The sequence below is a fragment of the Chiloscyllium punctatum genome, chromosome 14 (assembly GCF_047496795.1).
Source record: "Chiloscyllium punctatum isolate Juve2018m chromosome 14, sChiPun1.3, whole genome shotgun sequence".
NCBI lineage: Eukaryota > Metazoa > Chordata > Chondrichthyes > Orectolobiformes > Hemiscylliidae > Chiloscyllium > Chiloscyllium punctatum.
This window is the reverse complement of record NC_092752.1, coordinates 15,128,398-15,153,892: the sequence shown is the minus strand read 5'-3', so window position 1 is coordinate 15,153,892 and position 25,495 is coordinate 15,128,398. Positions and strand designations below refer to the sequence as shown.

The window sequence follows — 25,495 nt, the reverse complement described above, 5'->3', positions numbered from 1 at the left end:
TCACACCATTCTCTGGGTAAAGATGTTTCTCCTGAAATCTTTATTGGGTGACTATGTTTTAAATTATGGACCCTAGTCTTCAACTCCTCCTTTAGTGGAAAAGTATTTTCAGCCTTCACCTAATTAAACTCTGTCATCAATGTAAAGATTGCTCTCAATTCTGCAAGGGTGGTCTGATCAAGATTCTCTACACCAGCTTCTTGATCTCTATTCTGTCTCTCGAGGAGTTGATCTTTGAGCAGAGTCCACAGGAAGGTCTGTCTATCCTGGACCAGCCTCGTGCTCAAGTCTCCAGTGTACTCCTCATGGCGGGCTAAGCACCCACCCACTCTCTCAAAGGTAATTAATGTAAAGTGAGGTCTCAGAACTATAGGAAGATGCTGCAAAAATTGGAGTTCCCACCCTCTGACTTTCTATGGGATTTGGTTACTTGTTTGGTGCAATGTCAGTCCCAGACAGGGGTACACACCAAACAAGTCACCACTGGTGAGGAGAGCATTTGGCTAGAATCATGGCCTGGATTCCCTGACATTTCATCAGAAGCATTGTTTTTAGTTTAATGTTCCTTTACTAAGGATTTTCAACTCTATTGATGTCTCTATGTATGATTTGAGCCTCCCCTTTTGCTCGTTGCAGATCTTTGTTAGTTCTACTCGTTCTGTTTGATTGAAGGATGTTTAATTCAGGTACCTGTGGCTGGGCGTGTGAGTCACTGTTGTAGAGTGATGGGTCGTCGATGTGTAGTGACTGGTGGAGAACGAGGTTTCTGTTTCCCGCTCAATAACGTGCTCAGTGGATCCAGGATTTTTCATTATATATTGCTGAAAACAAAGAATCTGAGGGTTAGAATCGCAGAGGTGTCATGGTGCAGAACTAGGCCCCTTTTCTGTTGACACCAATTCTCCAAATGAGCATCATGACTAAGGCCCATTCTCCCACACTTCCTCTGTCAGCCTGCACTTTATTTCTACTTAAGTAAGCACCTAATGCCTGCCTGAATGTCTCCATTGAACCTGCCTGCACCACATTTCCAGGCAGTGCATTTCAGAGCTGAACTATCTCTCTGTGATAAAGTTATTTTCTCACATTGTATTTACTTAATCTGTGCACCCCCTCCCCCCTCACTTTTTATCCTTTTACCAGTGGGAACAGTTTCTCCCTGTCTGTCTAGAGCTCTCACAATTTGGAAGACTTCAATCAAATCTCCTATTACTCTTCTCTGCAAGAAAAACAGAATGCTAAGAGATTGTCAAGTGGGCCCATCAAACCTGGTCCCTTCACTGACCGTACATCATCAATACCCATGCCAACCAAGATATCAGTCTTATGGCTACTCCTTAAGTGAGATTGACTGTCTGTCTACATTTAGATTACTTACAGTGTGGAAACAGGCCCTTCGGCCCAACAAGTCCACACCGCCCTGCCGAAGCGCAACCCACCCATACATCTACCCCTTACCTAACACTACGGGCAATTTAGCATAGCCAATTCACCTGGCCTGGACATCTTTGGACTGTGGGAGGAAACCGGAGCACCCGGAGGAAACCCACGCAGACACTGGGAGAATGTGCAAACTCCTCACAGTCAGTTGCCTGAGGCGGGAATCGAACCCAGGTCTCTGGCGCTGTGAGGCAGCAGTGCCAACCACTGTGCCACCGTGCCGCCCTATGTCATGATAAATTTGATATTACCCCTAGGTTAAATGACAGGTGTCCACAGTTGGCGGAGTGTTCTAGACAAAATTAGAGCTTATTGACACTTTGTAAAAACGGTGTCATTCTTCACTAAGATGTCTTGACTCACTTAGCTTCTGATTAACATGTTCATTGAATATTAATACACTCTGTGCTAAAGAAAATCTGACATACAAAACCCACTGATCAAAAATGTTTTAAAAAATCATTTCTTTTTAATTTATCCTATATCTTTAAAACTGCAGACAGAATTTCCAATGGATACTAAATATGGAGAGACAGGGATTACTAATTGCAAGTTTCTGTTAGTAATAAAGCAAGTGGTTAACAGATTAATTAATTGAGTGGTAGATACACAGGCAGGGGTGAAACCAAGGCGATGTAATGGTGTTAGATCATGGGTGAAAAGTACCATGGGTAGTTTGGTGGTGGGAAGAAAGAAAAGCCATTCAATTGTGTGTATGAGTACTTCTGAATATGAGAGAAAAGAAAAATTTGTTGGAGGCAGGTGTCCCTAAAGAGCACACAGCGTTCACCAACACCCTTGAGGCTTTGAGAGAGAGTTGGGCACCATGAGGACTAGAGGATATTATTTCCTCCTTCAACTACATTTTAACTTTGGTCTATCCCTCACTTTCTGCCTTCCCCTGGGGTGGTCCTGTGGTGCAGTGGTAGTGTCCCTACCCCTGGTCTGAGTTCAAGTCCCACGGGCACGGTGGCACAGTGGTTAGCACTGCTGCCTCACAGCACCAGAGACCCGGGTTCAATCCCTGCATCAGGCGACTCTCTGTGTGGAGTTTGCACATTCTCCCCGTATCTGTGTGGGTTTCCTCCGGGTGCTCTGATTTCCTCCCACAATCCAAAGATGCGCAGGTTAGGTGAATTGGCCATGCTAATTGCCCATAGTGTTAGATGAATGGGGTAAACGTAGGGGAATGGGTCTGGGTGAGTTGCACTTCGGGAGGTCGGTGTGGACTTGTTGGGCCAAAGGGCCTGTTTCCACACTTTAAGTAATCTAATCTACTCCAGAGCTCAGTAATAACACCTCTGAACAGGTTGATTAGAAGCAACTCTACCTTCCCCTATATTTGTTCTTGGTACATGACAGGTGTCCACAGTTGGCAGAATGTTCTAGACAAAATTAGAGCTTATTGACACTTTGTAAAAATGGTGTCATTCTTCAGTAAGATGTCTTGACTCACTTAGCTTCTGATTAACATGTTCATTGAATAGTAGTACTTGTTAATAGTAGTACTAGTCATGGAGGGTAGTACTTGTTAACTGTCACTGTCTAGTTGGTAAGTTAGTTAATTTAAATGGTGAACCTCAAAACACATTAAAAAAAAGGTGGGGATAGATTGGACTGGTATGTGGAAGATGCTGTAACACTGGGTAGTTAATACACTCCACCAACAAAGAGATATGCCTTAGTTTCTGAATTGACATCTGTAAAGAATAGCTCAAAATAAAAAAACAGATTTCCCTACATCTGCAAATTGTGTAATGTTCAATATTTTGGCACAAAAAAAAATTTCAGGAACAATGACTTGGCTGTTATGTTACTTGACATGTTGAGAAATACAGGAGAAAATGAAGACTGCAGACGCTGAAGATCACAGTCAAAAAATGTGGTGCTAGAGAAGCACAGCAGGTCAGGCAGCATCCAAGGAACAGGAGCATCGATGTTTCTGTCATTTCTGATGAAGGTCTTATGCCCGAAACATTGACTCATCTGCTCCTCAGATGCTGCCTGACCTGCTGTGCTTTTTCAGTGCCACACTTTTTGACCTTGATGTTGAGAAATACATGCAATCATATGAGGTCTAAATTTATAGACTTGTAAATGTGAGTATCTATCAAATAACTTGTGCCTAATGATCCATTTGAATTGTCATATTATTAGCCTTATTATCCTCACTGTCACTACAGATTTTGTAGCCAATTATATTCAATGGTTCTCTCAGACAATATCTTCTCAAGCTGCACAGTGCTGCCATTTATTTCATATCCATTGAAACAATGAAGTGTCAAGTCTTAGGTTCTCAATAAGGGGCTCAGTATTGAAGTATCCATTTGTAAAGACCACATATTTTAGTTTACTTTTGATTGTTGACCGAATTGGAAAAAAAATTGTTTTTAAGACCAAGGATTGTGGCAGAAGTTGCTGCACTTTTGAAAACAAGTTATTGAAACTCATTGTGAGTGGTGTTTGCACTGCTGTTTTGTTCATGCATTGCAGGAATGTGTTTGTGGACAGACTGGCACATGTAGGTGTATGCAAGGAGCTGACTGGTTTGCATATTTGGGAGCAGTGGTGGGTCATCAGCCTGACAACTACTTTCTCATTGGTTCCTGAGCAGCTGAACAGCTTGTGGGTAGGAGCAACATAGGGAGAATCAAGATAGGGAGAATCCTTCAGACCTCTGGAAGGGTAGGTGGTATGTGTCTTTCTTCAGTAATGTACATGAAGCAGAAGAAAGTTAGTTGTTTTCTGCCACCAATTGCAGTTGTTTTGAGACAATAAATCAGAGACTTTATGAGTACTGAACTAGTTACTCTGTGCCTCATGTGAAGAAGTGAATGAACCTGAAGAAAACATCTGGGAACTGAAAAACTTGGAAAACAAAAGAAACACTTGATTGAAACCTAAGAACTGGTGCTACTGAGCTGCTTCCCTGTGGTTTGTCTTCTCCGCCATTGTTTTGGCTCTGTGTTTATCTTGTTTGTATGTAGTGGGTGGGGTTTAAAATCGGGTTTGAGATTTAACCAGTAGAATGATGTGTGATATAGTTGTTTACCTGTGGTTAAAATCAATTAACTGTGGTTAAAATCATTAACTTGTAATAGATAGTAGTTCTTTTTAAAGTACAGAAACCTGATATGTACTTTCTGTTAAACCTGGTTTATCAGAGAGGCAAATTGAGCATTTTGTGTACTTTGATAAGAATGTTTAACTTTTGTGACGACTCTGAGAATAGACAGGCCTGATTTTCAGCATGCTACCCCAGTGAGGTAGAACATTAAATTACTGCCTCCTATTGGGAAATGGCTGTACCAGTTTGAAGATGATGTGATGACATCAGTCAGAAAAAGGAGGGAAACTTTGGCTGGCACCAAGTTGGCCAATGTTATTTTAAGATACCTCTAGATAAGGTTGACATAAAATTAGTATGTAGAGCTCTGATGGAAGTCTATGAGTTAGAGTCACTTAAAGATTCAGTTATGAAATGTGTGGCTACTTTCCAATCTTTAATAAATGTAGCATTGCAATCTTTTATTCCAAGGTTCTAGAATGACATCTGTTACCTACTGCAGAGAACGGACACACATTGACAGAGATATTGAAGGAAACAAGATATGGCAAAAAGCATTGATCATTTCAAAAACTTGCTGTGCCTTATAAGAGTTTGTCCATTTCCTTATTGTATTTATCACTGAACACTTGCCAAAGAATAAAACTGGCAATGCAATAAAACTTATTAAAATCAGTTAAATAGCCCCAGTGTATGAAGTCTTAATAAATTGTGGAGCAAATGGAAAATACTTTGGCTCAATATTACAATTTGACAGCTTGTTTCAAATTTGTAAAGGGTTGTCAGTGTGCATTTCTGTCATTACTTAGAGTCATGGGCAGATTTTCTTTTCCCTCGAATGGTGGGGTCTCTGATTTGCCAGCTAAAGATTTGGCTGGGGATGCCTTCTTGCCGATTCGGACTGTCATGCTGCTATTTAATTCACAGCGGGTTGTTAATTAGCAAATGGTGAGATTCCAGGTCACATTTGAGGAGGAGGTCTCCCTTCAGAGAGCTGCCGGTCAGTGAGATGGCCAGCTGTTCCATTGACTCAGCAGCACCAGGTTTAGGCAGTGGCCGCTGTTGGGATTACAGCTGGTCCCTAATGAAGAGGAGCTAGTGGTGTGGAGGTAAATCTAGGGGGATTGGGCGGAGCCTGGCAATTCTGAGTGAAGAGGTTGGGATTGAACTTGGAGGGGGAGAGGGAGAGAGTTAAAGGCAAGTATTCAAAGTTTGGGAGAAGATTTGTAGCTAGGGTGCTCGCTGTTGTGGTTCTGTTCGCCGAGCTGGGAATTTGTGTTGCAGACGTTTCGTCCCCTGTCTAGGTGACATCCTCAGTGCTTGGGAGCCTCCTGTGAAGTGCTTCTGTGATGTTTCCTCCGGCATTTATAGCGATTTGTACCTGCTGCTTCTGGTTGTCAGTTCCAGCTGTCCGCTGCAGTGGCTGGTATATTGGGTCCAGCACATCGATCTGGACCCAATATACCAGCCACTGCAGCGGACAGCTGGAACTGACAACCGGAAGGGGCAAAGACAAACCACTATAAATGCCAGAGGAAACATCACAGAAGTGCTTCATGGGAGGCTCCCAAGCACTGATGATGTCACCTAGACAGGGGACGAAATGTCTATAACACAAATTCCCAGCTCGGCGAACAGAACCACAATAAAGACAAGTATGTCGGAGTGCCTTTGATGGGTACAGGTGGTTTCTAAGGGAGGTATTTTCCTTGGATCAACCTGCACGCCTAAATCTGCAGGGCTACCCATGTGGAGAGGGTCTCCTCATGCCATGGGCAAAATATCAATAGTGAAGAGAATGAGAACTTAAACAGTCAATCATTGGCCACTTAGGGGAAGCAATGGCCTACTGGCAGTATCACTAGGCTATTAATCCAGAAACTCAGCTAATGTCTTGGGGACCCAGGTTTAAATCCCACCACCATTTGAATTCAGTAAGATGTGGAATTAAGGAACTAACACTGAGCATGAAGCCATTGTCAAAATCCTGGTTCACTAATGTCCTTTAGGGAAGGAAACTGCCATCCTTACCTGGTCTGGCCTACACACTACATCAGACCCACAGCAACATGGTTGACTCTTAACAGTCCTCTGGGATTGGCAATGAATGCTGGCCTGGCTAGAATGCTCACCTACATCTGTGAGTGAATTCTTAAAAAAAATTCAATGGATTCAAATGGGAGGCAGGTTCCTTGTTACCTCACTGCCCTCTGTAAAATGGACACAGATTGGGACTGTGTGAGTGGGTGGGTGGGAAGAGGACAGGTCATGTGCTGCATTAGAGTCATCGCTCATTATCTTCAAAACCTCTTCCTTTATTTAAAAATGTTAACCTCAGTTTCTTCTCTGTTTATAATAATATTGACATGTTAATACACCAATGCTATTAGTCCAACACTGCAGCTTAAAAACATCATCAATTTGTGGCAGAGATACACCAGGAGTTCAAACGTTCCACAACTTTATGGACAATTAAATCAATTTTAATTTGCCTCTTTTCTTTCTCTCTCTCTCTTAATTCATAGAATCATAGAGCTATACAGCACGGAAACAGACCCTTCGGTCCAACTCATCCATGCCGACCAGATATCCTAAATTAATCTAGTCCCATTTGCCAGTACTTGGCCCATATCCCTCTAAGCCCTTCCTATTCATACACCCATCCATTGCATTTGAAATGTTGTAATTGTATCAACCTCCACCACTTCCTCTGGCAACTCATTCCATACACGCACCACTCTCTGCATGGAAAGGTTGCCACTTATGTCCCTTTTAAATCTTTTCCCCTCTCACCCTAATCCTATGCCCTCTAGTTATGGACTCCCCCTCTCCAATTTGAATTTAATTTAGTTCCTTTCCCATTGTTCTTTGTTCCTTTATCAACTGTTTTGACTTCTTGGGTAAGAAGACTGGTCGCTTGGCCTAATGTTCATGAACTTTGTACTTCAAATGACATATTCAGTAATCTGCAGTACAAAAAATGATACAACCTGATGGTTGAGGTAAAAATAATCTATTCCAAGGCATTTGACATGATATTCCCTATTCAAACAATTTCTGGGCCATTAACCTATATTTTATACATTTACACAATGTTGACACACCTACATTATATCTACTGACACACTAACACAATGCTGCTAATCCTATATCATGTTACACTAATACACCTGCTCAATATCATTAATTCTATATTCCATCTAATGACATACAATGGTATTCATCCTACATTGTAATGTTCTGGCATATTTGACACAATACTGTCAAACCTGTATCTTGTTGAATAATGTGCAGCTGTCAGTTAGATATTCCTATGTGACTATTAGAACATGGCAATTCTCAACACAATTCTAAATTGTTTCTTGTGTTTTTGCCAACTCAACTATTAATTCTGCAGTACATCTTAAATGACATTGCTGAACCCCTGCTTAATGCAGTGATGCCAATGGTGACAGTCTTGCTGCTGTATCGCCACTCCCAGTAGCAGTGCAGCACGTTCACAGAGATTAACTGTTCTTACAATCTCTGTTTTAAGCAATCATTCCTTCTGGTCAAAAGCACCCACTCTGGTGGGTCCAGTGGTTGCTTCATCATTTTTTCCCCTGCTGAAGAAACAGGGCAAAGTCTAATGGCCAGAAATTAAAGTGCCTGCCCAGGTACAACTGCCTGTGGTCTGAAAACTGCTCGAGAATTTCACCACGCAGCTATCAATGGTGCTAGTGGAACTACATCTACCTGGGGCAGTTCTGTAACACATAGAAGGCATCCCTCAGGCAAACCAATCCGCTGCCCCCCATCCCCCCCCACTCCAGTGACACTGTCTGGATATTGGTAAATCTATGTGGCATCTCACAATCACACTGATACAAAACAATTAACGCTAGATCGCACATCAATATTAACTCACGTTTGCCAATTGGACATTTTCTGCCGGCGGATTTGTGCGGTGCGGTCCATTCACAAGGTTTACCATGTTGTTTCGCTCGGTGCGGAGACTCTGTCTGAGCCGATCATGAAGTTTTTTCCGCTGTTTTCTGGGTGGCGGTGCAATGCAATCAGAGACAAAAAGACAATTGGCAATTGTTAGACATTGAGTTCTGTACAGGAGGAGGATTAAAACTCTGGCTATGAAGTTGTGACACCCGTTTTCTTCAGTGTCAGCGTAGCATGCAACCTGAATGCCCAGCCCTTTACATAGGGCTCTGACAGAATCCTTCCTCTGCTTCCTCTCCAAACCAAGTGTTTCTAAAAATAAATATAGGAAAAAGAACCAACTGAATGAAGGGTTGTACTGACTAATAAGTTACTGCTGTTTGCAGCCAGGTCTACATGGCACGGATTGTGGGACATATTTATAAAATAAATTGTCTAAAACCAAATCCTAAGGATAGAAATACTAGGAATTACATAAAACGTACAGATCAGGAACAGGCCATTTGGCCCAAGTGCTGTCCACTGCTGTTTACACACCTCACAAGGCTGTTCCTAGTACTCATTTCTTTGTCTGTAGTTTCAAGGTGCTGTCTGGAGTACCCCTGCCTCTATGTTACCGACTTCTCTCTGGGACAAAAGGTGACTCCTTAATTCTTCACTGAATTGCTCAGTGACTATCTGACATTTGTGTCCACTAGCTCTAAACTCCAGCACATAGTGAAACATCTTCCATTTGCTAAAAAGCTTTCCTTTTCTCCCCTCAAGCAAATGTTGTGCTCTTAGGTCTCAATATGAACTTGAACAGCAGAGACTTGCAGGAGTATGCTCAGGGACAATTATACTTGGGAAAAGTTGAAAGTCTGACCATGATCATGATTTTCAGAGCAGCTATCTATCCAGCACCTACTTGAATCGCTGGCTCACAAATGCATTAAGTCACAAAGGCAGCCTGACTATCTTTGTAGTGGCCAAACAATGTCTGCTCTTGTTTATTCTTGTGCTGTAGGGTGGAGTGTGACCTCTACACCTGGCATCTCCAAGTACAGTCCTCCCCTTTTATGCCAACCTGTCTGGACCCTTGTAAATGGTGATGGCATATCGGGATGTCGACATCATCAATCCAAAATGGCGGGGACTATATGATAGATATATAATTCTTTATTTGTTTTGGGAAAACTGTAAAAATACTCTTACTCATTTTGTTTTGACAGAGATGTATGTGAACTTGGAGGGGAGAAAAGCAAACAGCAGTGTTTTTTTGTTTGTGTTTATTTTTATTTGAAACAATAAATCTGTAATTCTGTGAAATGCCAAAGATGTTGAAACATGTGACAGGAATGCTTGTTGACTCATCAGGTTATCCCTCTCTGCCAACATACAGACAGTGGGGTGCAAAGGCAAAATCATAAATGAGTCAGGACCTTCTGGTGTAGGTGACAAAGCAGCATGCCGAGTTTATGTGGAATTGAAATTATGGAGATGAGAACTGGATATCTGAGTTGGACAAAGGGTTTAAATGAAATAATGTATGCTGAGCACCGTCACTTAATTTAACAATTAAGTTAAATTAGCTTTTTGTGGTCTTTATATTTAGATCACTGTTTAACCTTGTTGCCTTGGGTGCTGGTTTATTACCTTAAAGGTGCAATTTAAATTGTCAAAAATGGCAAATGTGAGTTAGATTCCCTTCATACTGGCTGAACAATATTCCTTTCCACTGGACTTTAACAAATGACCAATCCACTAACATCTAGTTCGTGCTTTTGCACAAAACACATTAACTCTTACAAACTTTTTTAATCTGTAGAAACAAAACTGCACATCTCTTTCAAAAGTATTCTCCTTACGCCTGTTGTGGTTTCGAACTATGAACTGGGGAATAGGAAGTGGCTGGCTACAATGAACAAGTGACATGTTCCTGGGTTTCTGCTAGTGTGACCCTTTAACACTTTACCTCCTTCGGTGAAGCCCAATTATAACTCTCTGTCCTGTTTCCTTTCCTTTCCTTTCAAGAAAACACTTAGTTGTGTGCTCAGCTAAATAATGAATGTGTGAGCTGGAGAAGGAAACACATTCTCACTCAGAGTTCGCACTGGAGAAATTCGGCAACTGTGGACCCGACACACCTGCTCAGTTTCTCCAGCATTTAATGTGTTTGTTTCAGGTTTCTAGCATCCACATTATTTTGGTTTTGCTCACTTGGAGGACCGTAGCTTCAAGCTTTGACCAGCTACAGAACAACTATTCAGTTGTACAGATCCTTCTACATCCAAAGAATTTAGCCCAACCACTGAAAAATCCACTTAAAAATGTTTTAAAAATTTATTTTCCTGAAGTAGGCACTCTTATTTGGAATCTTCAATGGATGCCAGACCCAGGGCATCAACTGTTTTGGAGTTTAGCGCTCATGCCCATGAGGAGCTGAGCTCAGATTGTCCAAATCTGGATACTCTGCCATGGCACGGTGGCTCAGTGGTTAGCACTGCTGCCTCACAGTACCAGCGTCCCAGGTTCAATTCCAGCCTCGGGCAACTGACTGTGTGGAGTTTGCACGTTCCTCCGGGTGCTCCGCTTTCTTCCCACAGTCCAAAGATGTGCAGGTTAGGTGAATTGGCCATGCTAATTTTCCCATAGTATTAGGTGCATTAGTCAGAGGGAAAGGGATCTGGGTGGGTTACTCTTCGGAGGGTTGGTGTGGACTGGTTGGGCCGAAGGGCCTGTTTCCACACTGTAGGGAATCCAATCTAATCTAAAATTTAAGGCCTATTCAATAAACAAAGAGAAAAACAAAAAACAAGTTGCTGGAAAAGCTCAGCAGGTCTGGCGGCATTTGTGAGGAGACATCGGAGTTAATGTTTTGGGTCTGATGACCCTTCCTCAGATCTGGACTCGAAACATTAATTCTGATTTCTCTTCACAGATGCAGCCAGACCTGCTGAGCTTTTCCAGCGCCATCTATTTTTGTTTCTGATTTAAAGCATCCACACTTTGTTCGGTTTTTAAACGTAGAGAGAATTTGGATCGGGTTTCAATTTGAATGCTGTCAATGGAACAGTCAACTGTGCTATCAAAAATAGAACACAGAAAATTACAGCACAGTACAGGCCCTTCGGCCCTCGACATTGCGCCAGCTTGTGAAACCAATCTCAGGCCCATCTAACCTACACTATTCCATTATCATCCATATGTTTATCCAATGGCCATTTAAATGCCCTTAAATTTGGCAAGTCCACTAGGTGTTGCAGGCAGGGCATTCCATGCCCTTACTACTCTGAGTAAAGAACCTACCTCTGACATCTGTCCTATATGTACCACCTCTCAATTTAAAGCTATGTTCCCTCATGCTAGCCATCACCATCAGAGGAAAAGGGCTCTCACTGTCCACCCTATCTAACCCTCTGATCATCTTTGTATGTCTCTATTTTTTAACTTTCTTTCTAATGAAAGCAGTCTCAAGTCCCTCAGTATTTCCTCATATGATCTTCCCTCCATACCAGGCAACATCCTGGTAAATCTTCTCTGAACCCTTTCCAATGCTTCCACATCCAATGCAGTGACCAGAACTGTACACAATACTCCAAGTGCAGCCACACCAGAGTTTTGTACAGCTGCAGCATGACCACATGGCTCTGAAACTCAATCGCTCTACCAATAAAAGCTAACACACCTTATGCCTTCATATCAACGCTATCAACCTGGGTGGCAACTCTTCCGGGATCTATGAACATGGACACTGAGATCTCTCTGCTCATCGACACTACCAAGAATCTTACCATTAACCCAGTACTCTGCATTGCTGCTAGTCCTCCAAAGTGAATCAGCTCACACTTTTGTGCAGTAGACTCCATTTGCCACCTCTCAGTCCAGCTCTGCAGCTTACCTATGTCTCTCTGTAACCTGCAACAATCTTCCACACTGTCCACAACTCCACCAACCTTAGTGTCAACCGTAGTTTACTAACCCATCCTTCTACACCCTCATCCAGGTCATTTTTAAAAATGACAAACAGCAGTGACCCCAAAGGTGATCCTTGCAGTACATGACTAATAACTGAACTCCAGGATGAACATTTCCCCATCATCAACACCCTTTGTCTTCTTACAGTTCACCAATTTCTTATCAATCTGCTAAATCACCCTCAATCCCATGCCTCCATATTTTTTTTGCAATAGCCTACAATGGGGAACCTTATCAAATGCCTTACTGAAATCCATATACACCATCAACCGCTTTACCTTCATCCAACTGTTTGGTCACCTTCTCAAAAGAACTCAATAAGGTTTGAGAGTCATGGCCTACCCTTCACAAAACTGTGTTGACTATCCTTAAACAAATTATTCCTTTCTAGATGATTATAAATCCTGTCTCTTATAATCCTTTCCAAAACCTTACCCACAGCAGAAGAAAGACTCAGTGGTCCATAATTACCAGGGATGTCTCTACTCCCCTTCTTGAACAAGGGGACAACATTTTCTATCCTCCAGTCTTCTGGCACTATTCTTGTAGACAATGACGACAAAGATCTACAGTCTCCTCCCTAGCTTCCCAGAGAATCTAGGATAAATCCCATCCAGCACAGCGGACTTGACTATTTTCACACTTTGCAGAATTGCTAACCCCTTCTCCTTCTGAACTTCAATCCCCTCTATTCTAATAGCCTGTATCCCAATATTCTCCTTGACAACATTATCTTTTTCCAGTGTGAATATTGATGGAAAATATTCAGTGCCTCTCCTATCTCCTTGGACTTCACACACAACTTCTCCCACTGCTGTCCTTGATTGGCCCCAATCTTACCCTTGTCATTCTTTTATTCCTGGCATACCTATAGAAAGTTTTAGGTTTTCCTTGATCCTACCTGCCAAAGTCTTTTCGTGTCCCCTCTTGGCTCTTCTTAGCTCTCTTTAGGTCCTTCCTGGCTAACTTGTAACTGTCTAGTGCCCTGATCCTTCACATCTCATCTTTATATAAGCCTTCTTCTTCCTCTTGACAAGAGATTCAACTTCCTTAGCAAACCACTGTCCCCTCGCTCGACTACCTCCTCCCTGCCTGGCCGGTACATACGTATCAAGGGCATGTAGTTGATGTTCCTTGAACAAGCTCCACACTTCAATTGTGCCCATCCCGTGCAGTTTCCTTCCCTATCCTATGCATCCTAAATCTTGCTTAATCGCATCATAATTGCCTTTCCCCCAGCTATAACTCTTGCCCTGCGGTATATACCTATCTCTTTCCATCGCGAAATTAAATGTAGCCGAATTGTGGTCACTATCACCAAAGTGCTCACCTACCTCCAAATCTACTACCTGGCCTGGTTCATTAACCAGTACTAAATCCAATGCGACATCGCCTCTTGTTGGCCGATCCATACTGTGTCAGGAAACCCTCCTGCACAGATTGGACAAAAATGGACCCATCTGAAGTACTCGAACTATAGCATTTCCAGTCAATATTTGGAAAGTTAATGACCCCCATGACAACTACGCTGTTACTTTCACTCCTATCCAGAATCATTATTGCAATCCTTTCCTCTACATCTCTGGAACTATTTGGAAGCCTATAGAAAATTCCCAACAGGGTGACCTCTCCTTTCCTGTTTCTAACCTCAGCCCATACTACCTCAATAGACAAGTCCTCAAGCATCCTTTCTCCCACCTTTATACTGTCCTTGACTAACAATGCCACACCTCCCCCTCTTTTACCACCTTCCTTGTTCTTACTGAAACATCAAAACCCTGGAACCTGCAACAACCATTCCTGTCCCTGCTCTACCCATATCTCTGAAATGGCCACAACATCCAAGTCCCAGGTATCACCCTGTGCTGCAAGTTTCTCCACCTTATTCTTGATGCTCCTGGCATTGAGGTAGACACACTTCAAACCACCTTACAGCCTGCTGGTACACTCCGGTGACATTGAAACCTTATTCATGACCTCACTATCCTCCTCCTGTACACAGGAGCTACAATTCTGTTCCCATCCATCTGCTTCCCCCACCCCCCCCCAAACTTTGTCACTTAGTCTCTGATTTGTATTGAACTGAATTACATGTTGCCTTTAGACTCAGAACAACAGATTCCATCCAAATTTAACCTCTAGTAGCATTATTTTTGCTGAGTGCTTTGTCATTCCCAAATATCATTTGGTGCAAAGGGAGACTTTAAATAACATCAATGTTTGAGCACAACGAGAATTCACTTGAGAGGGGAAAAGAACAGAAAATTAGTGTCAATTGGGTTTGGTCATGGATTTGAGACAATGAAACTTTGGATTACTTTGTTTTGCAGTACGCCACCACACACATGATGCCAACCACTAGGAGGGCAATACAGATCCCTGTTATCGTCAGCACTCGCTTCTGGTACAGCTCCTCAGCTTCTGAAGAGAGAAGCAGAAAACAGCAGGTTATAGCCTGAGGTTTGCTGTGCAGTCAATGTGCCATGAAAATGTAATATTTAGCTCTGTTGATGGGCAGAAATTGCTCATACAGTTTCCATTTCTCCACCTGCTGTGCTCTCAAAGGCAATTAAAATGCACAAAATGGAAGCTCACGGCAATTTTTTTTTAAAAAGGCAAATCGCAGCTTCCGCCAATCGTTCTAAGTGTCTTTTTTTGTGATTCATTCTGTAAGAATGGATTCATTCTTATATTATGAATCCTTCTTGTAGTTGCAGTTGTGAGTCTGTATTGATGACCAGTCTGGAACATGTGAGGACACATGTTGAGTTCTGTCAAGTACCAGGTACTTCAGATAACAAAAGTGTAATCTGTTGTGAGATTAGCTTGTCTTTTAAAATTGAGCACATTTAAATACATGCCAAATCTTCATGACTGTTATTCCAAGCATTTTCATGTAACAATTTCATGAGCCATTCCAAATCAGAAATTCAGGCCTTCTACTCCAGAACGTGCTTAAACCCAATTGGTAAAAAGCTGTAAAATATTACAGAAGCTGAACATTGCCTTTTTGAAATTCTGCAGTCCAATGTTAAAGAAACATTTTGACGATTATACATAAAACTGGAGTTAAATTGTTATTGGGCGATCACTCATTGATGTTTCCTGCAGTGTAATTCAATATTCTCACAGTCAATGCATTGTTCCATTTTCTATTTATCATGTAAATGCTGGAAATTTGCAAAAATGCTTCAGCAGATTACTCATTCTTTCTCACCTCCTCCTTGGCAGTTGGTGGAGAAACACAGTCTTTTTTGAACTTCACTGGAAATTTTTGCCACTTCTCTCCTTCCCCATTCCACCAACTTGAGCCCACATCACTGACAGAGAAACATCACTGAGTAAAGCACCGTTGAGGTAAATGTCAGAATAGAGGCCAGCTGACAGGACTAGAGTAATTCTCACAAACATCTCATTAAAGTGATTCATTTGCAGAAAATCAGTACAAAAATCTGAAGTTCCTCCCGTGCCTGATTTAATTCCATTATAGAACAATAGATGAATGTGTGGTATCGGCTGGTCATATTGGGAAATCGGATGTTAACATCCAGCTAAACAAAAGAGCATCAATCGCAGTTAGAGGAAGATCATAGAACAAAACGGCGATCATTGGCAGGCATTTTGGATGTTCAGACACACAGACGTGCGTGTGTGTGTTGCAAGGTTGACCTTCAGAAAGATCAGCCAAGGTTTAGTCCAATTCTTTTGCAGCCTGTTGCACGCACCACGTTAATGTTTCTAGATTTGCCAGATTCGTTCCAATCTATCAGTTCATTCTGACTGTAGATATAATTTGGTCACTTTGAAAAGGGGTAGACAGCATGACTAGGAAGTGAATCATAACAGAAAGCTGACTACAATATAAGCATAATTTCACAGGGTCGGAGGACTTTGCAAATACTTCAAATTCTTCCTGATTTTCACGTATAAAAAGCAATAACATTTTTCTTTCAACAATTGGCTGTGTTTCTTGTTGACATTATTAGCATGGTTTGTCTCTTATCCTTACAGCTGGCCAATAGCCATCCTGCTATTTACAATAACAACATGAGACATCACGACAGATGGTCAACACCAAATCCATACAAGACCAAACATCAATTCAACTGGACTTCTTCAGGAGAACGACTTCGCCAAAGTAGCGAGTGACTTTTTGTTTAACAAAAAGAGAAGGAAAAGGTTGCCAGTAGGGTAGAAATTTTGATTTTAAAAAGTAGTTTCAGGTTAAGAAGTCAACTGTGGGCCTGGCATAGCATGCTTGATAGTGGAAAATAAAATACAGAAACACTTGGAAGAGAGTGATTGAAGCAAACATGAAGGGATGGCCCACACAACATAACCACCGACTGACTGAACCAGCTCAAAAATGAATCAAGAGTTACGTGGGTTATGAAGATGATCTTAATCAAATTAGCGTTCAGTCTGTTTTAAGCTTCTGTCTGCTTCCTTTACTACCAGCTGCTTCATGAGATGTACTAAGTGATTTGCTGCTAACAAAGGCTGTATTTAAAATGTTCTAACTTCAAACACAACCTTTTTTAATAAGTGAGTTGTACTATTTCTGGACTTGAAGACAACTTTGCAAAAGGGGAAGGAAACTGTATGATTGAATCTGTTGTTTATCCATTGTCTGCACGCAGTTCCAGATTTTTTGGGAATTACTTTGAGGCCAGTGTGTTGATGGCCTTGTCACATACGTCAGTCAGCCAGAACTTCTCAAGGCTGGTTCATCTCAAACACTGTGTTCCTCCTTGATAGCAAAATGGGATTCCAGAAGACAATTGCCATCATACACTGGGGTCTCACTACAACTCTAAAAGGAATAATTACCGAACCTCAGGTTTGGGAACCATGTGCTGTTCAATGGGAGCACAAGTCATTTAACAGCGACGTGGTTTCATTTCCAAAGTGGAATTAAATAAGTGACAGTAAACATTTTAACTTATGGTTAAATCACATAGGGAAGGGCAGTTCTGGAGGGACGGTTCGATGGTGCTGGGTAGAAAGATCTTTTTGAACTCTCCACAGCATTAGTCACCTAGTCAACTCACCAAAAACAGAGATTCAAATGAATGAAAGACATCTCTGTTTCTAAAATCTGGTCAGTCGTGGAGATCGCTTTCTATTATTGCAATCTTCAGCCAGAAATATCATTTATATTTTACAAGCATGTTTATTAATCCTATAAATTGGGCCCATTTCCACTTGTAGCATTATTAGACTGCTCTCACTGCAGGTCAACAAGCCGTAATCTTCACTTTTGAGGCTTTTATTGTCTTGCTTATTTGTTCTATATTTAAGCAATTCGAAATTCAGTTAAACTGCAAGGCATGCACAGAATGCCAACAAGTATCTAATCATGGGAAAATGGAAAAATTCAACGACAGATTGTGGGGCTCTTTCAACACTTTATTGATCACGTTGGGAGCTGGTATTGTGAGCGCAAATTTGAACAAAGGCCAACAGATTTTTAAAATCTGAATTGTGAAATTAATCTTAGAATTATTTTGGACCACCACACCTGCTCCTTTAGAAAGCACACCTTTACAGTTTGTGACACTGAAAAATGCAAATTGAGGAAATGGCATAAATATTATGGTAAATCCAAGAAAGATAGAATTTTACAGTCACTCACTGAGGAGACCTTTTTCCTTTGTTAACTGGCTATTGCCTTCTTTGCATTCGAATTAAAATATGTAATAAAATAATGCATTTGGAGTCATCAGCCTGTGGCATAAAGCTAGTGAGGAACTTAACAATCAATGTATAGTTGCTGTAGCCATCTTTTGACCACTATTTGTTTCAAATTGTTTTGAAAAGTAGGCTGAAATGAAGGAGATGGAAGTCAGATCCAAACCTAGACAGTAATAGAGTTGACATAAAGATCAGCCATGATCTCATTGAAAAGTAGAGCAGGCTTGAAATGGGCTAAATGGCTTGTTCCCATTCTACAAATCAAATCTCCATGGCTGTGGTGGAAAATCTATTCCCGTTTAAATTTATCCTCGCTACCCACAAAAAGGGTGGCCAAGTGGCAGACAGGCTGTTATGGCTGGCTCATCCCTTCCAAAAGCAACAGGGGTGGGAAAGGGAGAGAAACTGAGTTAGGAATTGAAGGTAGATCAGAGCTGTCAGGTTTTATTCTGCAGATTAAAAGGAATGATTTGTCCATACCCATAAATTCAATTCCAAGATGCTCTGCCAATGCAGAAAGTTGACAAAAAAAGAAAGGAAAAAAACAAGGGAAAAAAAGAGTTTCAGAGAAGAGCAGTACATCATACTGGGGAAAAGAAATCACACGAGTCACATGATTAGCCTTGTGCTTGCACATAGGAGACAATGATGAGTGGCAACATTCCAGAAGAGACTGTGCTCATATAAGCTGCTTAATCCTGCTGCAAAATACATGCTTTCCAAAGAGAGAGAACACAACTATACAAGCACTTGGGGTGGGGGTGGGGGAAGGAAAAAAAACCACAGCAAGTTTGAAAATACAGTCAGAAATTCAATTATACAAGTGAAATACAAGTAAACTTTCTGGTAATGATGCAAGGACAATTTTGGAAAATTAAGCTATTTTGTTTCGTTTTGAGGCAACATGAGGTTCTCTTTCATTTCGTCTGGTAGATCAGTGCCTTTCACAGTCTATCTGAACTTCGCAAATAGTTTGTCAGATGGATATCTGACTTTGTTCCAATGGGTGAAAGCCCAGTAAAAATATTTTTAAAATGTATATTTGCACCCATGGCACCACACTGTCAGTAGCTGGGAAATTTTAAGGAGTGGGAATTATGACTGGGTGGGGGTGGGGGGGGGGGGGGGGGGGGGGAATGTGCAGTACAGCCCAATATTTATTTTCACGGAATTCCATCAAAAGATTTTACAATTTGTTTTTTCCCCTCAAATCAAAGGATATCATCTGCCCTCAGTCCAAATGATGGAGGTTTGCTTGAAAGATGTCAAACGAAGCTTATAATTCAGCTTGTTTGTATATTTTGGCACGCGGCCATTACGTTATTTAAATACAGCATCCTGAAAATTTTGCTTGGTTGATGGATTGTCAGGAAGTGAACACACAAGCCTGACATGACATTTTCCCAACGCACTGCATTCAGATAACGTTAAAAATGGCACAGTATAAAAGGTGTTCAACCTCATGACTTTCAATTTAAAAATCAATCGCCTTGGTCATAATTGCCCTTCAAAACAGTGACTTTATTGTGCTCAGAGAAAAACAGATCACTGCACAAAAATGAGCAAGTTCAATTTGCTTGCCTAATTTTTGCCTTGAAGGACCAACATGAGGGATTATACTTTGGTTTCCTCAGATGATACTGTAGTCCTGCATAAGCACCACTACCAACATTCATTAGTTACATTGGAAAGAGAAACAAAGCAAGTGTTAAACAGCGGACATGCTACAGCTAACACACTGCTACATTGATATCACTGATTTACACTGAGACAAGAGTTAGGTAGAACTACAATCATGGAAGAGGAAAAATCATTCAGGTTAGGGTCATCAAAAATGGGGCAAAATATAATAATTGCATGAATATTAGAAGGGGTAACACAATGTTAAAGGAAACATGCACACAGCACACACAGATGTATAGATTCAACATGCATCAATCGTTCCAATGACATCTGAACTTTTCACTGTACCCCACCAAACCACATCGTTCGACTAACTTTAAGATACAGACACTTACAATAAAGAACTGGCTACAGCTATTAAAGTTATCTGGTTACTGTCAGGCTACCACTTAAAATATTTTCTACCTTGTAAACTCCTAGAAAATTGGCTTTCTAAATCTAATAGGAATGCAGCACACCAGTAACAATACCAGTACAATTCAGTTTGGATTCAGTTTTCTCCTAATCTTGAAACTGAAAGACAGCAAAACATTCAATTATCCATTTCAAGCATTAGTTGACCTAGCAGGACAATCTAGCAATGATAAAGGATGCTAAACATATTTGCTAAAATGGATACTTTGTAGAAGATTTCTGCTTCTGGATTGTCCACACCTCCGTTCTGGGGAAACATATTATACTGAGTACAATTTAACTAATCCATGTTTGTCAGCTATTTCAAAATCAGCAGACATCGTTATTGTGTGAAACCTTGTAGAACTCCCATGCAGTGTGAAGCTACTAAATAGTACCGCAACTGGGTATGGCTGGAAAAAGGTCACAGTCTTATCAAACATTTCTTCATCCTCCACTCATCAGGACAATTGGCAAGAACAGCAATTCAGAGGAAAAGCCAAAGTTCATACTGGTTGGGAGGAGAATGCTGATCGGTTGACAAATGGACTCTGATTGGCAGATATATTGGATGATGATTGACAGCAACCCCACAGTGTTTAAATTTTAAAACCAGGCAGATTGATTTGGATTGGTCAGCTCATGGCCCTGACAAATTAACCACCAAATGACATGGTTGATTTTGTTGAGTTGAAGCCGGCACAATGCATGCTCTGGTTTTTACTGTCAAAAGTTGTCTTGTGTGGCCAGGGCTGGGTATCCCTTGCAGTCAGGCATGCCATGCCCAATTGATGGGCCATCATAGAGAGGGGAGGGGGATTTTGAAAGCTACTCCTTGCTCTTGCATCCAAATCTCCCTTCCCTTATTCCCAACATGCTTTCAATTATGTGAGGGATGGTGTTCCTTAATAATCCTGGCCCTTTGGCAGATGCATTGCTGCCAGCAGTCACCATCCCTGCTGGCCCCCACCAAATCGAGGAGCTATTGGCTATCAGATAGCCAGCAACTTTAATCATAAAGGGAGGGAATTAGATTGCTGAGGGCACTTGGTACCATTAGGTCCTCCCCATAGAAATGAGAGGGATTCTCCACCAATTCTACAACCACTGGAAGAGATCACTCTCGACCAGAGAGAACCTCTGTGCAGAGGAATTAGCAGCAGTGTCCACATGGATGTAATTACAGTGCAACAGATTTGCATAAACAACCCCATCATAAATGCAAGAATTATAACATAACTCGATAAGTGCATTACATTTAATACATGATTAGATAACTGGATTAACGGGAATCGGGGTCGGGGTGGGGTGGGGTTAGGATAAAGTTAAGTAACAAAATGTGAATGAAATAATGTTATTGAAAGGAACAGTTGAATGTACGGTCATCCATGACCCTGAAACAGTTCCTGTGTGTGTCCATCATGTATACTTGGATCGAAGTGTTATCAAATAGTTTTGTTTGGAAAAATAAATACAGAGAAGTTCGGAATGCGCAATTGAGGAATTATCAGCTGCATTTTGCTGGAACTGGTGGTCTCTTATCATATCCTTTTCCTTTTGTTTTTTCTTTGTAATAACGCATTCATCGGGCACACATTGGAATGCAAATTGCCTGAGGCTGTGACAGAGCAAAACAAAGTTCTGTCTACAACGCTACAGGAAGGTTGGAGTTACAGTATCGTGCTTTCAGAAGGCGAGATGTCTGAGCTGTTGTTTCCTTCATAACATTATCAACATTCCTTAATGCTTCCTCAGTGTGTTATCCAGACCCTGGTCAGTCTTTAGCAATGCACCCAAAATATTGCCTCTTGCAGGCCAATGAACCTCTCTGCCTCTGGTAAATCAGAGCTCTCTCTCTATCTATTGTGGAAGCAACATCATTGGTGGGATTATAGTGCCCAAGGAAAAGTCCCACTGCCACTTTCTCTGCCTTACTAACATAGCTCATATCCCATTCACAAATAAAAAGATTACTTCCTAACTAAAGGTCTGAAGGAGACTGAAGTTGTTTTCAGCTGTGCAAAGTTTCACACTGATCTAATAGTCTAGCAACAGCCAATAGACTAAATAGGAAAGATAATTTTCCTCTGTGTTTTCATTTTACCACAAAAATGTAAACTAGCAAGATGCTGTTAAACTTGAAAGGGTTCAGAAAAGATTTACAAGGATGTTGCCAGGGTTGGAGGTTTTGAGCTGTAGGGAGAGGCTGAACAGGCTGGGGCTGTTTTCCCTCAGGCATCGGAGGCTGAGAGGTTTATAAAATCATGAGGGGCATGGATAGGGTGAACAGCCAAGGCCTTTTCCCCAGGCTAGAGGAGTCCAAAACTAAAGGGCATAAGTTTAACATAAGAGGGGAAAGATATAAAAGAGACCTAAAGGGCAGATGTTTCCATGCAGGGGGTGCTGTGTGTATGGAATGAAATGAGCTGCCAGAGGAAGTGGTGAAGGCTGGTAAAATTACAACATTTAAAAGGCATCTGGATGGGTAGATGAATAGGAAGGATTTAGAGGGATATGGGCCAAGTGCTGGCAAATGAGACTAGATTAATTTAGGATATCTGGTCAGCGCAGACAAGTTGGACCAAAGAGTCTGTTTCTGTGCGGTACACCTCTACGATACTATGTATGCGAAATACCTTTTAACCAGAAATCACTTTCTTATTGAGAATGTAACTGAGAACTGAAAGGATGATAGAGGAGAAATTTGGAAATGTTATAACCAAAGGGTTATACTGACTTTTACAAGTGATTCCCATGTGGAAGTGGCTATATTTTGCCTCAGGTATCTCAGGGGTGTAGAATGGCCTGGTCACAGTGTGGGATGCAATTTTACGTTTAACATCTAGATTCATTTCATGTCCTGATCTGCCTATCACTATCGCAGCATTTCTCAACAGTATCTTCTGTCAATTTTGTCACCACAATCTTTGAGCCCTTCCAGCCTTTATCTTTTGACAGCCTACTGTGGGAAGCTAGAGAAGTGATTGCTGGGCCTCTTGCTGAGATATTTGTATCATCGATAGTCACAGGTGAGGTGCCGGAAGACTGGAGGTTGGCAAACATGGTGCCACTGTTTAAGAAGGGTGGTAAGGACAAGCCAGGGAACTATAGATCAGTGAGCCTGACCTCGGTGGTGGGCAGGTTTTTGGAGGGAATCCTGAGGGACAGGATGTAAATATATTTGGAAAGGCAAGGACTGATTCAGGATAGTCAACATGGCTTTGTGCGTGGGAAATCATGTCTCACAAATTTGATTGAGCTTTTTGATGAAGTAACAAAGAAGATTGATGAGGGCAGAGCAGTAGATGTGATCTATATGGACTTCAGTAAGGCGTTTGACAAGGTTCGCCATGGGAGACTGATTAGCAAAGTTAGATCTCATGGAATACAGGGAGAACTAGCCATTTGGATACAGAATTGGCTCAAAGGTAGAAGACAGAGGGTGGTGGTGGAGGGTTATTTTTCAGACTGGAGGCCTGTTACCAGTGGAGTGCCACAAGGATCGGTGCTGGACCCTCTACTTTTTGTCATTTACATAAATGATTTGGGTGCGTGCATAAGCGGTACAGTTAGTAAGTTTGCAGATGACTCTAAAATTGGGGGTGTAGTGGACAGCGAAGAGGGTTACCTCAGATTACAACAGGATCTTGACCAGATTGGCCAATGGGCTGAGAAGTGGCAGATGGAGTTTAATTCAGATAAATGCGAGGTGCTGCATTTTGGGAAAGCAAATCTTAGCAGGACTTATACACTTAATGGTAAGGTCCTAGGGAGTGTTGCTGAACAAAGAGACCTTGGAGTGCAGGTTTGTAGCTCCTTGACAGTGGAGTCGCAGGTAGATAGGATAATGAAGATGATGTTCGGTATGCTTTCCTTTATTGGTCAGAGTATTGAGTACAGGAGTTGGGAGGTCATGTTGTGGCTGTACAGGACATTGGTTAGGCCACTGTTGGAATATTGCATGCAATTCTGGTCTCCTTCCTATCGGAAAGATGTTGTGAAACTTGAAAGGGTTCAGAAAAGATCTACAAGGATGTTGCCAGGGTTGGAGGATCTGAGCTACAGGGAGAGGTTGAACAAGCTGGGACTGTTTTCCCTGGAGCGTCGGAGGTTGAGGGGTGACCTTATAGAGGTTTATAAAATTATGAGGGGCATGGATAAGATAAATAGGCAAAGTCTTTTCCCTGGGGTTGCGGAGTCCAGAACTAGAGGGCATAGGTTTAGGGTGAGAGGGGAAAGATATAAAAGAGACCTAAGGGGCAACTTTTTCATGCAGAGGGTGGTATGTGTATGGAATGAGCTGCCAGAGGAATTGGTGGAGGCTGGTACAATTGCAACATTTAAGAGGCATTTGGATGGGTATATGGATAGGAAGGGTTTGGAGGGATATGGGCCGGCTGCTGGCAGGTGGGACTAGATTGGGTTGGGATATCTAGTTGGCATGGACTGGTTGGACCGAAGGGTCTGTTTCCGTGCTATACATCTCTATGACTCTACTTGAAGTTCCATCTTGAGCATTGTGCATTCTCACTCTCTCACTGCTCTATTCAAAGTCCTGTAGTTTCTCTCCCTCCTAGTTCACCTGCGCCAACACCTTTGCTTCCAGCACCATCTTTTATACTCTGCCTTTCTCTTTCCTCTCTTCAGTACCCGTCATTCATTCCCTTTACTCTCTTCTCCCAGGTGCTTCAATCACTGACATGTTCCCTCTGGTGACTCCTTGACATACCATTTGTACCACAGCCTGACTGTCTCTTGCACACACACACACACACACCTTCCAAACCTTGAAGCATCACTTTGTTGGTTCTCTTCTTCCTCAATTGGGATACATTTAAAAGAAGTGGCTCTACATTAGGAGTACGATTTATTCAGTCAGACATTGTCGAGTGAATCCCTTCAAATAAGTGACATTTCTCTCCAGTTCTCTCTCAGACAAAGATCCTCGGTCTGCATCAGTGCGAGCCATTTGCAAATCCTGATAAGGAATTCTTTTGTCCATTATTTCACAATCGTGCTATCTATTCTGCTAATGTAAACACCAGAATATCGCCACAATAAACTGTAGCGCGAGGGAGCCTGTTTTCTTTAAACTGTCAAAGCAGTGCCTATTCTTCTGCCTTGTTTGTTTTTCTCACTCACTGAAGGTCCCAATTATGATGCTAAGGCTGCTACTGTTAGAACAGGGCTGCAAACATTTATCTTGCCTCTTGGATGTGGATTCCAAACAGGGTCAGACTTGTCCATTAAGGAGATCCAGTTGCATGGCCCTTTGAGTGGAGAGTTGTGTGACTACCTGTGAGCACTGTGCAATGTAACTCACGCACC

General features: G+C 41.8%; 1 protein-coding gene across 6 annotated transcripts in view; it reads right to left on the bottom strand.

The window, feature by feature from the left end:
- The window catches only part of nrg1 (neuregulin 1), an 828,914-nt gene that overhangs the window by 9,046 nt on the left and 794,373 nt on the right, over positions 1-25,495 (bottom strand). For 3 of the 6 annotated variants that reach the window (XM_072583931.1, XM_072583929.1, XM_072583926.1), the window contains 4 exons: positions 18,572-18,595; positions 14,716-14,818; positions 8,415-8,541; positions 691-821 (listed from right to left, as the gene is read on the bottom strand). In XM_072583931.1, the coding sequence (XP_072440032.1) occupies positions 691-821; positions 8,415-8,541; positions 14,716-14,818; positions 18,572-18,595 (385 nt within the window). The remainder of the gene's footprint in view (positions 1-690; positions 822-8,414; positions 8,542-14,715; positions 14,819-18,571; positions 18,596-25,495) is intronic. The other 3 variants (XM_072583930.1, XM_072583927.1, XM_072583928.1) reach the window with 1 other exon arrangement.